Genomic DNA, 13,848 nt, shown 5'->3' on the forward strand with positions numbered 1-13,848 from the left:
TGCAGATGATACAAAACTGCTCATGATAGTTAAGTTGAAAGCAGACTGCAAAGAGTTACAAAGGGATCTCACAAAACTGCAGGGCCGCCCAGAGGGGGGGGGGCAAGAGGGGCAATTTGCCCCAGGCCCCGAGCCCCACGGGGGCCCCCACCAGAGTTTTTCGGGGCCCCTGGAGCGGGGTCCCTCACTCGCTCCGGGGTGACCGGCAAACTCTTATGCGGCCGGGTGCAGGAGCTTCTGCCGCTCCCGGTCTTCGCCGGCGAGGGGTCCTTCCGCTCCGGGTCGGAAGGACCCCCCGCTGGCGAATTACCGCTGAAGACGGAGCGGGACCCGCCGCCGAAGCGCAGCCCGGTCTTCGGCGGTAATTCGGCGGCGGGGGGCCCTTCCGTTCCGGGACCCGCCGCCGAAGTGCCCCGAAGACCCGCGGCGGGGGCCCCCCTCCGCCGAATTACCGCCGAAGCGGACTCGGGCCCCCGCCGCGGGTCTTCGGGGCACTTCAGCGGCGGGTCCCGGAACGGAAGGGCCCCCCCGCCGCCAAAGACCCCGGGCCCCCGGAATCCTCTGGGCGGCCCTGCAAAACTGGGTGACTGGGTAACAAAATGGCAGATGGAATTCAATGTTGATAAATGCAAAACAATGCACTTTGGAAAACCATAATCCCAACTATACATATAAAGTGGTGGGTGGGTCAAAATTAGCTCAAGAAAGAGATCTTTGTGTCACTAGATAGTTCTCTGAAAACATCCATTCTATGTGCAGCAGCAGTCAAAAAAGCAAACAGAATGTTGAGAATCATTAAGAAAGGGATAGATAAGACAGAAAATATCATATTGCCTCTATATAAATCCTTGGTACGCTCACATCTTGAGTACTGCATGTAGATGTGGTCGCCCCATCTCAAAAAAGGTATATTGTAATAGGAAAAGAGCAACAAAAATGGGTATGGAACAGCTTCCATATGAGGAGCAATTAATAAAACTGTGACTTTTCAGCTTGGAAAAGAGACGATGAGGGGGGATATGATAGGAGTCTATTAAAAACACAATTGGTGTGGAGAAAGTAAATAAGGAAGTGTTATTTACTACTTCTCATAACACAAGAAGTAGGGGTCACTAAATTAAATTAATAGGCAGCAGGTTTAAAACAAACAAAAGGAAGCATTTCTTCACACAGTGCACAGTCAAACCTGTGGAACTCTTTGCCAGAGGATGTTGTAATGGCTAAGACTATAACAGTGTTCAAAAAAGAACTAGATAAGTTCATGGAGGATAGGTCCATCAATGGCTATTAGCCAGGATGAGCAGGGATGGTGTCCCTAGCCTCTGTTTGCCAGAAGCTGGGAATGGGTGACAAGGGATGGATCACTTGATGATTACCTAGATGGATCTAATGTGGCCGTTCTTATTTTTGTTCACTAATAATGCAGTATTGGAATGACACTGGAATATAAAAGGACTAATGGATGGCTATTGGTTCCTTTTTTTTTCACAAAAGAAAAAAATTAGGTTTGCTCAATTCTTAGTAGCGTGATATAAAAATGAACATCTTTGGAATCCTTTTTGTCTAAGGCTACTTCCTCATCAGTCAGTTTTATCTTATATTTAAGGTTTAAATGACTTAGTTTTACTCTCAGAATATTAATGATCTGTCTTAGTTATTTAGACTAGCCTTCAAATACAGTTCATTTTTTCAGCTTGCTTTTTCTCTACAGAAGGAAATGTTTGTATCTGATGACTGAGAATTTTCAATCTGTTTCTCAGTCTTCATCTGCAACCCAAGCTCTAAAATATTTTGATTGTTTAAATTTGCTTCCTGAAGGAGTGACAAATTGTGACTTAAACAGAACACTTTCTGCTTACAGAATATCTCCAGAGCCATTTGGTGGATTGGGACAGTGACATCTTTAGCACTTTCTGTTGTCTGAATCTTCAGATTTTTCTTACTTGGCGTCCTTTTGACACTTGGAGACAATTGACTTGAATTAATGACTAACCAGACTTCCATGGGATCTGCCAAACTGATATGGTATCTCCACTCCCATTCCCCTGGATAAAAATGCTCACGTTGGCATTCTTTTCTAGGGACAAGGAGTGGGAGGGGTTATTCTTTGCTTATCTTGCAGTAGTTGAAAGCTGGTTCTGCTAATAAAGGTACAACTAACATTAAAGTGTTTAGTTGGCATGTGCAACCTAGATACAAAACTATGCATAGGAACTGTAGGCCATGTTTTAGTCAAAATATAATGCAAAAATTTGCAAAACCTGTTTAATAGAAAAACCTTTTGTGTAGTAAATTTGTAGAATTTTGTTTTGATTTGTGATAGTTTGAAAATTAGCAATAATACCTTATATTTAAAAAGGTATGGTATTAATCTTTAACACGTACATAACTATTGCAAGCACAGAGTAGCTAAAATGGGGATTTTCTTTCTATTTTATAAAAGCATCTTTTGGAGAGAAAAAATCCTGTGGAGATGTCATTTTTAAAATTTATTTTAAAGCCCCTTCAAAGTATGTTTAATTTAATATGCATTCTATACACATATGTGAGGCTAAATCATTTTGTTTTAAGGTTCTCTTCATTGTACAAAAAACCAAACAAACTCAAAACAACCTCCATAAAAACTCTGTAGCTAATATAACAATATAACTAATTTTGAAAGGATTCTGCTACTGATGGTGGTGGGAAGGTATATTTGTAATCAGTTGTTACAGGTATCGTTCTAGTATTTCACTTTGCAAACACCTCATGGAGACTCAATTTAACTGCCTTGCAACTTCAGTTTTGTACTTCATTTCTGTAAAATATTAGTCCTAAACAGCTTTAAAGCTCTTTTTTTGGATGGGAAAGGAGCGGAGAAACTGAATAGGAGAGGGGCTTGGGGGAGGGGGGGGAAGTTGAATGTTTGGCAGGGGCGGCTCTAGACATTTCGCCGCCCCAAGCACGGCGTCATGCTGCGGGGGGCGCTCTGCCAGTCGTTGGTCCCGCGGCTCCGGTGGACCTCCCGCGGGAGGTCCACCGAAGCCGCGGGACCAGCAGACCCTCCGCAGGCATGCCGCTGAAGGCTGTCTGTCTGCCGGCGACTGGCAGAGCGCCCCCCACGGCATGCCGCACCAAGCATGCGCTTGGCGTGCTGGGGCCTGGAGCCGCCCCTGATGTTTGGTATCCTCAAATATTTTGTGCACATGATTTCTTATCTGTTTTCTTTCTGGAACAGCCTTCCAAGGGGAGTAGTGGGGGATAAAAAACCCTAAGCGTAGCTTGATAAATTTATGGAGGGGGATGGTATGATGAGACGGCATACAATGGCAGATAGCTGATCTGCAATAGCTAGCATCAAATATCTCCAACGGCTGGCGATGGGACACTATCTGAAGAGGGCTCTGAGTTACTACAGGGAATACTTTCGTAGGTGTCTGGCTGGTAGGTATTTTCCACATGTTCAGGGTCTAACTGATTGCTATATTTGGGTTTGGGAAGGAATTTCCCCCGGGTCAGATTGGCAGAGACCCTGGGTTTTTTTTTTTTTTTCACCTTCCTCTGCAGCACGGGTGGACCCCAGCTATGTGCTAATTGGGCAACGGGTTGAGAACCCCTGGACTAGACAATCATCATGGTCCCTTCTGGCCTTAAAGTTTGATTGTGAGGGCCGGCTCCAGGCACCAGCTTATCAAGCAGGTGCTTGGGGCGGCAATTCGGGAGTGGGGCGGCACTTTTAGGTATTTGGCGGCAATTCGGCGGAGGGTCCCTCACTTCTGCTCGGAGCGAAGGACCTCCCACTGAATTGCTGCAGATCGTGATCACGGCTTTTTTTCGCTGCTTGGGGCGGCAAAACCCCTGGAGCCGGCCCTGTTGAGTGTACATCTTGTTGTACAAAGATTGTGGATATTTTATGGTGCCCTTAGAACAGTTTTCTATGGCATAGTCAGGAGTTTGACTTGTGACTCTCAATTCTAGTGAATTAGAGTTTCATGGCATTCTTTTAATATATATGGTGTTTAACGGTTTTTTTAAGTTTGTCCTTTATAATAAAAAATGTGCCTAATAAAAACATCTATCTGAAACCATCTTAAAACTCTATGACAATTAAAGGTGGGGTGGTAGGGGGAAGAGATCATCAGCTTTTAATACTCTGAGTTTTTTGGTAGCTGTGAAATTACGCAATGAAACCTACCTATTTTTATAAACGGTTACATATGATAAATTTTCTTTCTGGTCAGTGGGAGTATTTAATATTTTCTTGTTAAACTTAAGAACATTTCTATTTTATCTTTAGACCACTTTTAATGTATTATTATAGATCATAAAATAAACATTTGTGTAAACACAACTATTTATTTTGAATGCAGAGCAGTTCAGCTTTGATGCAGAGTTCATTAGTTGTGCTCCATGAATACAGACATTTTAACTGACTTCTCATGCTACCATATATAAACACTTGTGACTAAATATAATAAGATACCGAAACCCCAGTGGATGTCACTGAAGAGCACTCTCTTCTTGACAAGTCAGATATGGCACACAAGCTTTACATTTTTAACCAATTTGCTGTAGACGTTGGGTCTGTTATGGCTTGGGGCCTAATTTACATGGCAATACTATGGGTAATTATCTGTTTGCATTGGATTTATTAATATGAATGTTCAGTCTTGTCTGTTTTGTAAACTTTTATGATTAGTGCCCTACCAAATTCGTGGCCATGAAAAATGTGTCATGGACCCTGAAATCTGGTCTCCCCTCGTGAAATCTTTTTTTGTGTGTGTTTACCCTATACAGACACTCCCTGACTTATGCAAGTGTTCCTTTCCAGAACGCCTTGCGTAACTCGAATTTTGCGTAAGTAGGAAACGCATCTCAAGGTTATTTTAGGGCGGTCGCAGTATTGCCACCCTTATTTCTGTGCTGCCTTCAGAGCTGGAAGGCTGGAAAGTGGTGGCTGTTGGCTGAGTGCCCAGCTCTGAAGGCAGCAGCGCAGAAGTAAGAGTGGCAATACCATACCATGCCATCCTTACTTCTGTGCTACTGCTGGCGGTGGATCTGGTCCTGGCCAGCAGCCACTGCTCTCCGGCCACCCGGCTCTGAAGGTAGCACAGCCACCAGCAGCAGCGCAGAAGTAAGAGAAGCAGTACTGCAACCCTCCCCTACAATAATCTTGTGACCTCTTCCCTCCCACAACTCCTTTTTGGGTCAGGACCCCTACAATTACAACACTGTGAGATTTCAGATTTAAATATCTGAAATCATGACATTTAAGATTTTTAAAATTCTATGACTGAGAAATTGACCAAAATGGACTGAATTTGGTAAGGCCCTATTTATGATATAAAAACCATTCTTTAATCTTTCATCATTATTGATGAACAAGTCACATACTTTGAAGAGAGAGGAATTCTGCCAAACTTTGGATACCTCTCAGCAAAAAGAGTATTTAAACAATAAAATTTTGAGAAAATTCTATATAAACACTGCTTTTCTAAATCATTAATCTCTAGTGATGCAAAACCTGCAAAGTATCACTATCAATACTTCATTTCATATGCAGCTATCTTGAATAGAAAAACTGACCTTTTCCAACACTGCTGGGTTTTTATAGCCATCCATATGTGTTGGTGTAATCTTACCAACAGAGGAAATAACTTGCTGTAATGTTTGGTCTAAGTAATGTACTTATAAATGGCCTAATTGTAGGTATTTTATAACAAGCATTATAAAGAAGTTTATTTATTCAAAAGGATGCATATATTTTGCAGATCAGAAGAATACACTTAGTGTGGTCACTTTTAGCTGCTGTTGTGAGGGAAGGTATAAGGAAAAATGAATAGTATACCTTATTTCTCTTTGATGTTTGAGAGAATAGCAGTCTGTGTGCTTTAAGAAAAATTTTTTTTGTACAGTATGCTACCAAAGACATGCATTGCCACATGGGAAGCAACAAAGCTTCCATGATGTCTTCTATAAACTACGAGCGCTTAGACTTCAGTAATACATTTTTTCTGGCTTTGCTTTAATTACCTTGCACACGCTGCTTCTTGTAATTAAGATCAAAGCATTTGTGTAGTTACACTGTGGAATTTACTTCCATCTGGTTACTTTTTATCAGATACTTTAATGGTATTCCCAATTAAACTTTGATTTGCATATTGTTAAAGTAGCTGTATAGATGCTGAAAGTGACAAATATAGTTTGGCTCTAAAGTGGAGTCTTGATGTATGTAGTTCTGACTGCGTAGAGCTGCAATATGGTCTGGTAAATGTTGCTAGACTTAACGTTGATTTTTTTTTTTTTTTTTTGGCTGGGGCGGGATAGAGGGGAAAATAAAAGGACTTGGACTCTTGATTTTTTTTTTTTATTCTCATGAGCATTGAAAACAATTTTTTTCTTTTCAGCTGTGTCAAAGTAGAGGAGCACCATGCTGTTGACATTGATCTGTACCACTGTCCCAACTGTGCAGTTCTGCATGGACTATCCTTAAGTAAGTACTGAATGCTCAAACAAAGATCAAGGGTGTAAATGACTATGGATATTCTTTCCTCAACCTGGAACTGGAAAAAATTGTTTGGAAGAGCATTCAAAATTTAACAGGCTATTTATGGCTAATTCGAAGTTTTAAAAAATAGTCTGGGGAGGTTCACATGATTCATGGCAGCAGATAAATTGGGTTAGAGCACCTACAGACTTTTTTACTAACTGTCATTATCCCATAAAAATGTAAACCACAACTAAAGATCAAACACAGAGTATTTTAACCGAATATTTGGATTGTGACTGGAGTTTGAAGAAAACAAAACTGAGTTGTAGGGGAGAGAGGACAGTAGTCACTTTTTAAGTGACTTGAGTGTAGGCAATGATGGTGCATCATTCTTCTCACGCTTCATTGGACACTGATGAAAATAGCAGGGAAGTGAAAACTGACAAAAATCCTAAAGGACCACACTATAAAAACAAGGAGTTCTTATTCAAGTGATTGCTTATGTCCATTCCATTGTAGGTGTGTGTGCTTGTTACACGCACCAGTGATGGAAGTTTTTCCCTCACAGATATTTGTAGGGGACTGGCTCTGGCACCCTCTGGAGTGGTGTGCGTATGCGGTGGTATAAGGGGTGCTGTCAGCTCCCACCTCCCTCAGTTCCTTTTTACCGCCTGTGATGATGCTGGAATGTCTCCTTGCCTTGGCAAGTTTACATCTCTCAGCTGTGTCTAGTTGTGAGTCTTTTGTACACAGTTGTTAAAAAACTTGTATAGTATTATAGTTCTAGTAGTGTTAGTTAGTAACAGTTGATTAGTCCTGGACAGAACTTAGTCTAGGAATGGGTCATGTCCTGGTCCCTGGACTTTAAGCCTTGTGACTGCTGCAAGAAACCTATGCCAGTCAGTGATCCCCATGAAAGCTGCCTAAAGTGCTTGGGGGGGACCCACGTGAGCAACAAGCATTACATCTGTAAAAACTTCAGGCCACAAACAAAAAAGGAGCGGGACATTCGTCTTTGAGCACTCCTTATGGAGTCAGCCTTCGCACCGGCATCGGAGCCGACTAGATTGGACTCTGCTCTGAGCACTGCAGCGTTGGCGTAGAGCGTGCCGCTGGCACCAACCTCAGACTGGCACCAATCCCATCCCCGGTACCAGCTAAAAAGCAAAGAAAGGCTGAGAGGGGGCATTTTCCTGTGTCCTATAAAAGGAGAGAGCCGGAGGAGAGAGAAGACCCACGAGGGACAGCTCTTTTGCTGTGGACTGTGGCCAGGCTCCAGCACCTATTGAGCTGTCAAGTCTCCTTTGATCCCTGGAAAGCGGCAGAGGCACTCGGCGCCTGGTGGTGCTGTCCATGCCAGAGGTCTTTCAGGTCGCTACAGACATATTGTCCCTTCTGGTGCTGTCCACACCAGCTACTGAGGTGCCACGTTCAAAGGGAAAACCTGCACTGGGACCCTTCCAGCAGTCTCTGTCAGTGCAGGGGGTGCCCCACCAGCGCTCACCTGAACAGTACCACCAGCCCCTGGATGCGGGTCGGCTTACCTGCCAGAGTTCCCGGCATGGTTCCCCGGTCTGTAGGCAGTGTTCACCGGGATCCCAGCGTTGATCGTCGGCTGTCTGGAGCAGACCCTTGGAGGTGTGTCGCCAGAGCCCTGGCACTTGGAGTGTCCAAATCTCCGGTTTGCTGGTACGGATCCCCACAGATGCATTGATGGTCTCCAAGACGTCGATCCTCTTTCTCCCAGTCCACGGAGTGGCACCGTTCTCATAGCATAAAGCGTCAATCACGGCACCGAGAGACATGGTCCTGGTACAGCTCCCCAGCAGAGGTCCGCAGAGAGAGCCGACAGGAACAGGGTAGACAGGCAACATCAGTCCCGTTCTGGTCTCCCAGACAAGCTCCCCCCTTCCTAGGGTTCTGAAAACGAGGAGCAAGACCTGTCCGCAGGCCAAGGCCACCCGCTGGGGCATTGGCATTTCCTTCTGAGCCACCAGGGGCTGCATGGCTCCAGGGCCAGTGGCCAATCCCTGACACCTGTGGAACCCCTGGTCCTGGCCAACTCCTGACACCTGTGGAATCCCAGGGCATTTCCCCAACCATTGCAGGGACATTGGTCTCAGGGGTATCAGAAAGATGCTCGGCCACAGTCTCCCGCCCACCCCCTGACTTGCAAGCGGAGTTAGAGAGAGCTCCCCAGGGACAGCCAGTTCCAATCGAGGCTCCCCTGGCAGAGGCAGTGGAGTTACCAGGCCCATCTATACCTACCTCCTCCTCATCTTCGCCCGACGAGGCGATAGCGAGGCCCTCTCACACAGTCCCTCAGGATGACACAAAAGCCCACCGGGAGCTTTTGAAGAGGGTGGCACTGAATCTCGGTCTGGAAACAGAGTTGCTGGCGGAGCCTTCGGACTCCCTGTTCAACGTGCTGAGTGCAACAGCCCCCTTGAAGGTGGCATTACCAGTACATGAGGGAGTTGTGAAGCTGATCAAAGCCCTTTGGGAAACCCCCTCCTCCCTGCCCCCATCTCTAAGCAGGCAGAGCGGGAGTATAATGTCTCTGCTAAGGGGTTTGAATACCAGTACCTACCCCCCACCTCAAGCTCACTCTCAGTGTCAGTAGCCAGTGAGCATGATAGACAAGGCCAACTGGGATCAACCCCTAAGAATAAGGAGGTGAAGAAGCTCGATCTTTTTGGTAGAAAGATTGATTCTATGGCCAGCCTCCAGCTAAGAGTGTCCAAACATCAGGCCCTACTTGGCTGCTATGATTATAACATCTGGCAGTCCATGGCCAAGTTCTCAGAGTCACTGCCTGAGGAGCCCAGGAAGGAATTTATGGCTATTCTGGAGGAGGGCAGAGCGGTAGCCGGGACAGTCTTCCCAGTGGCCTCGGATGTGGCAGACACAACGGCCTGGTCTATGGTTTTGGCCATTTCAGTGAGACTGGCGTCCTGGTTGCAGTCGTTGGGCTTAGTGGCAGAGGTTCAGCAGCCTATCCAGGACCTCCCCTTCGACAGCTCGGTGCTGTTCGCAGAACAGACAGCAAGTTAAAGACTCTCAGACCCCCTTCACACTTGCTGGTCCTGCACACCCTGGTTGCCAGTGAGGAAGCAGTTCAAGCTGCAACAGTCCCACAGGTTTGAGGTCTCTTCCTGTTCAAAGTCCTTTGGTAAAAAGGGCAGGGGCTGTAAGCACTGGCAAGGCCATCAGCTGGCCTCTTCAACTCACTTGAGGTGTATGCGCACCCAACTGGGTAATAAGCAGGCATTTTGAGGGTGCACTCAAGCGTGACCCTCCAGCCTGTGTCTTGGATCCAGCATCCCTGTTTTTTTTTCCAACCGCCTGTCTCCCTTTCTCCCTGCTTGGGCCTCTATAACATCAGACCAGTGGGTCCTCAGCAGAGTAGCAGGGAGGTATATCCTCCCCATCTCTCTTGATGTATCCTTCTCACAAGCATCTTCTCGCTCAGGAGGTGCAGGGCCTTCTGCAGGTGGGAGTAGTAGATGAAGTTCCTCTTCACTTAGGGGGGAAATGGTTTTACTCCTGCTATTTTTTGATTCCCAAAGGCCAAAGTGGGTCTACGCTTCATCCTCGATCTGCAGGGTGTCAACATATACCTCAAGAAGTTGAAGTTCTGCATGGTCTCCCTGCATGGTCATCATTCCTTCCCTGGATCTGGGAGACTGGTGCCCTACGCTCGACCTGAAGGATGCCTGCTTTCACATATTGATATTTCAGGGACACAGATGGTTCCTATGTTTCGTATATGGGACCACCCACTACCAATCCACGGTGCTCCCCTTTGGCCTAGCAACGGCACCAAGGGTATTAATGAAGTGCATGTCGGTGGTAGTGGTTTACCTCAGATGTCAAGGTATCAAGATCTACCCGTACCTCAAGGGCTGCTTCAGGTTCCAGGTCCAGTGCAGTGTCAAGTAGTTGCGGGGCAGGGGCAGAGCAGGGGTGGGAAGAAGCAGGGCAGGGGTAGGGCCTTGAGGGTAGGGGTGGCATGGGGGCGGGGCCTGGACAGAGTCAGGAGAAGCACCCCCCAGCAGATTAGAAACTCTGCACCTATGCCGTATTGGCTCCGTGGCCACTTCCTAACCGCCTTGACCTATCTTGCAGGATCAGGGTTGGCTCTTGCACCTGAACCTCACCTCTCTCCAACTCACGGCTTGGATGCTGCATGGCTGAACCTAGAGGAATGAGCCTGCTCTAGTCAGGTACAGCAGGTTCTCTTGGAGAGCAGAAAGCCTTCCACCAGAATGACTTACCTGGCAAAGTGGAAGCATTTCACCTGCTGGCGTCAGTGCGGAATATCTCCCCGATCCAGTTGTCCTTGCAAGCCATCCTGGATTACCTGCTTCACTTGAAGCACCAGGGCCTTGCCTTTTCCTCAATCAAGGTGCACCTGGCAGCCATATCAGCTTTCCATCCCCGCATCCAGGGTAGATCTGTATTCTCACATGAGGAGATGATCAGGTTCCTGAAAAAACTTGAAAGACGTTTTCTGCTGATCCGGGGCCCGGTTCTTCAGTGGGACCTTAACCTGGTCCTCTCCAGGCTCACAGGTCCATCGTATTCCTTGTAGTTATTACTTCAGTGAGGTGAGTCTCTGAGAATAAAGCCCTCACTTTGAAGCCCCTGTACATGGTGTTCTACAAGGACAAGGTTCAGCTGTGGCCCCATCTGGCCTTCCTGCCAAAGTTGGTGTCGCACTTCCATGTCAACCAGAATATCTTCCTCCCAGTGTTCTGTCAAAAGCCTCACACAACCAACGAGGAGAAAAGCCGCCTGCACACTCTAGATCAGTGGTTCTCAAAGCCAGTCCACCGCTTGTTCAGGGAAAGCCCTTTGCGGGGCGGGCCGGTTTGTTTACCTGCCGCATCCGCAGGTTCGGCCGATCGCAGCTCCCACTTGCCGCAGTTCACTGCTCCAGGCCAGTGGGGGCTGCAGGAAGGGCGGCCAGCACATCCTTCGGCCCACGCTGCTTCCCGCAGTCCCCATTGGCCTGGAGTGGCAAACTGCAGCCAGTGGGAGCTGCAATCGGCCGAACATGTGGATGCGGCAGGTAAACAACCCTGAACAAGCGGTGGACCGGCTTTGAGAACCACTGCTCTAAAGCCAGGGCATGCCTGACATCTAAACTTGGAACGCACCAACCCCTTCCGCAAATCGGCTCAGCTCTTTTTTTTTTTTTTACGATTGCTGACAGGATGTAGGGCCTTCTGGTGTCCTCTCAGAGGATTTCAAACTGGAACACCACCTGCATCCGTACTTGTTACGAGTTGATGCAGGCTGTGCCTCCACTGATAGTGAAGGCTCACTCTACTAGGGCTCAGGAATCTTTGGCTGCCTTCCTGGCGAATGTCCCTATCCAGGACATCTGCTGTGCTGCAATGTGGTCTTCAGTACACACATTCACCACGCATTACCCAGCAGGCCAGAGATGATGATGGATTTGGCAGAGCTGTGTTGCAATTGACACATCCATGAACTCCTGCCTGCCTCTAAAGGTACTGCTTGGGAGTCACCTACAATGGAATTGACAGGAGCAATCACTCAAAGGAAAAACAGTTACTAACCTTTCATAACTGTTGTTCTTTGAGGTGTGTTACTCATGTCCATTCCAAGACCCACCCTCCTTCCCTTCTGTCGGAGTTCCGGCAAGAAGGATCTGAAGGAGAGGAAGTGGGGGGGAGTCAGTGGTGCTCCTTGTACCGGTGCATATGCTAGTCACTTCAGAGGATGCCAGAGCCAGTCCCCTATGGATACCACTGAGGGGAAAAACTTCTGTCCCCAATGCATGTGGCGAGTGCACACACCTACAATGGAATGGATATGAGCAATACATCTCAAAGAACAGTTATGCAAGGTTGGTTAACCATTTTTTTGTCAAATACTTGGAAATTGGGAAGGACTGGAGATTAATTTCTAGTTTCAAATCCTGAAGAAGCCAGCAATTGAAAGAACAGCTTGGCAGGTTCTATGTCTTTTCTTTCTTCCATGAACAGCAGGCCTCACACAAAGGGCAGTCCAAAGAAATCCGAGAGCTGCAACTTCAGTGGGGACCTGTCTGTGATGGGTTCCCTCTGGGGTACCACTGAGCCCCCTCTGACCCACTAGCTTGGGCTCCCTATACGCTGTATTGCTGTGACTAGCCTGCCAAGCCCTCAGGCTCCAGCACACATACAGGTAGGGACACACCCACACAGGTTCTTTAACCAGCCCCTGCATGGGGGCGCAGCTAAAGCACCTCTCAGTTCCTAAGGCAGGCACCCAACTCTGACTTGTAAATCCAAAATTATACTGTCTTGCGCTGTACAGAGACCTGTACAGCATAAGCTCATGGTACTCACCCCCTCCCTCAATGTGCAGAAGGATATGCAACAGCTCTCCACCCCAAGTTATGACTCCCACACACTGGTTTTAGACAAAGCAAAAATAAGTTTAACAACTACAAAAGATAAATTTTAAGCAATCATAAGGGATAGCAAACAGATCAAAGCAGATTACCTAGCAAACAAAACACACAAACTAAGCTTAATATACTAAAGTGATTGGATATGAGTAGCAAATTCTCACTCTAAATGATGATTCGAGCAGGCTGCAAAAAGTCTTATGGGGTCAGCTGCATTTGCTTACAGCTTAAAATGCCAAGTGTTGCTTTCACAGGATCCAGCACTTCCTCCCAGTTCGGTCCTTGTTCCTCAAGTGTTTCCAGGAGTCTCTTTGGGCAGGAAGTCTGTGAAAAACCTCGATGAGGTCACTCCCTTGCCTTAAATAGCTTTTGCACGTGGTGAGAACCCTGTGTCTCCAAGCTTTGTTCCCACACCAGTCAGTGGAAGAACACTGGCATTCCAAGATGGCATCCAGTACCAGGTGACCTGGTCACCTGCCCCTGTAGTGCTTCCTGGTGGGAGATTATCTTCTTCTAAGACTTATTGTTTTCTAATGGCTCTGTAACCTGAATGGGCCCTTCCCAGCTAGCCATCTAGACTGACAGTCTTTTGCCTAGTGGGCGTTCCCCAGGTGTAAACACCTGGTACTGGATGCCATCTTGGAATGCCAGTGATGCAGATACATAGTCAATATTCCTAACTTCAGATACAAAAATGATACACACATACAAATAGGATAATCATATTCAGTAAATCATAACCTTTCCAATGATATCTCACATGACCTATCTTGCATAAAATACATTGAGTATGTCTTAATCATATAATATTACTGTGAAGAATATGGGGTGCAGTGCCACACTTTCCTCTTATATCTTTGTAATTTTTCTCATTGCCGGTCTCCATTCCAGTTTCCTGATTTATAAACAAATCCCCACACATCCCTGTGAACCTAAATCTCCTAGGAATTAGCCT

At 46.6% G+C, this 13,848-nt stretch overlaps 1 protein-coding gene across 2 annotated transcripts in view; it reads left to right on the forward strand.

The window, feature by feature from the left end:
- The window catches only part of KDM7A (lysine demethylase 7A), a 96,521-nt gene that overhangs the window by 17,026 nt on the left and 65,647 nt on the right, over positions 1 to 13,848 (forward strand). For both annotated transcript variants that reach the window (XR_005583216.1, XM_039483027.1), the window contains exon 2: positions 6,387 to 6,472. Coding sequence is in view for 1 of the 2 variants with exons in the window: in XM_039483027.1 (XP_039338961.1) it covers positions 6,387 to 6,472 (86 nt within the window). In the remaining variant the exon portion in view is untranslated. The remainder of the gene's footprint in view (positions 1 to 6,386; positions 6,473 to 13,848) is intronic.

The sequence above is a fragment of the Mauremys reevesii genome, linkage group 1 (genome assembly GCF_016161935.1).
Source record: "Mauremys reevesii isolate NIE-2019 linkage group 1, ASM1616193v1, whole genome shotgun sequence".
In the NCBI taxonomy this organism is placed as follows: Eukaryota; Metazoa; Chordata; order Testudines; family Geoemydidae; genus Mauremys; species Mauremys reevesii.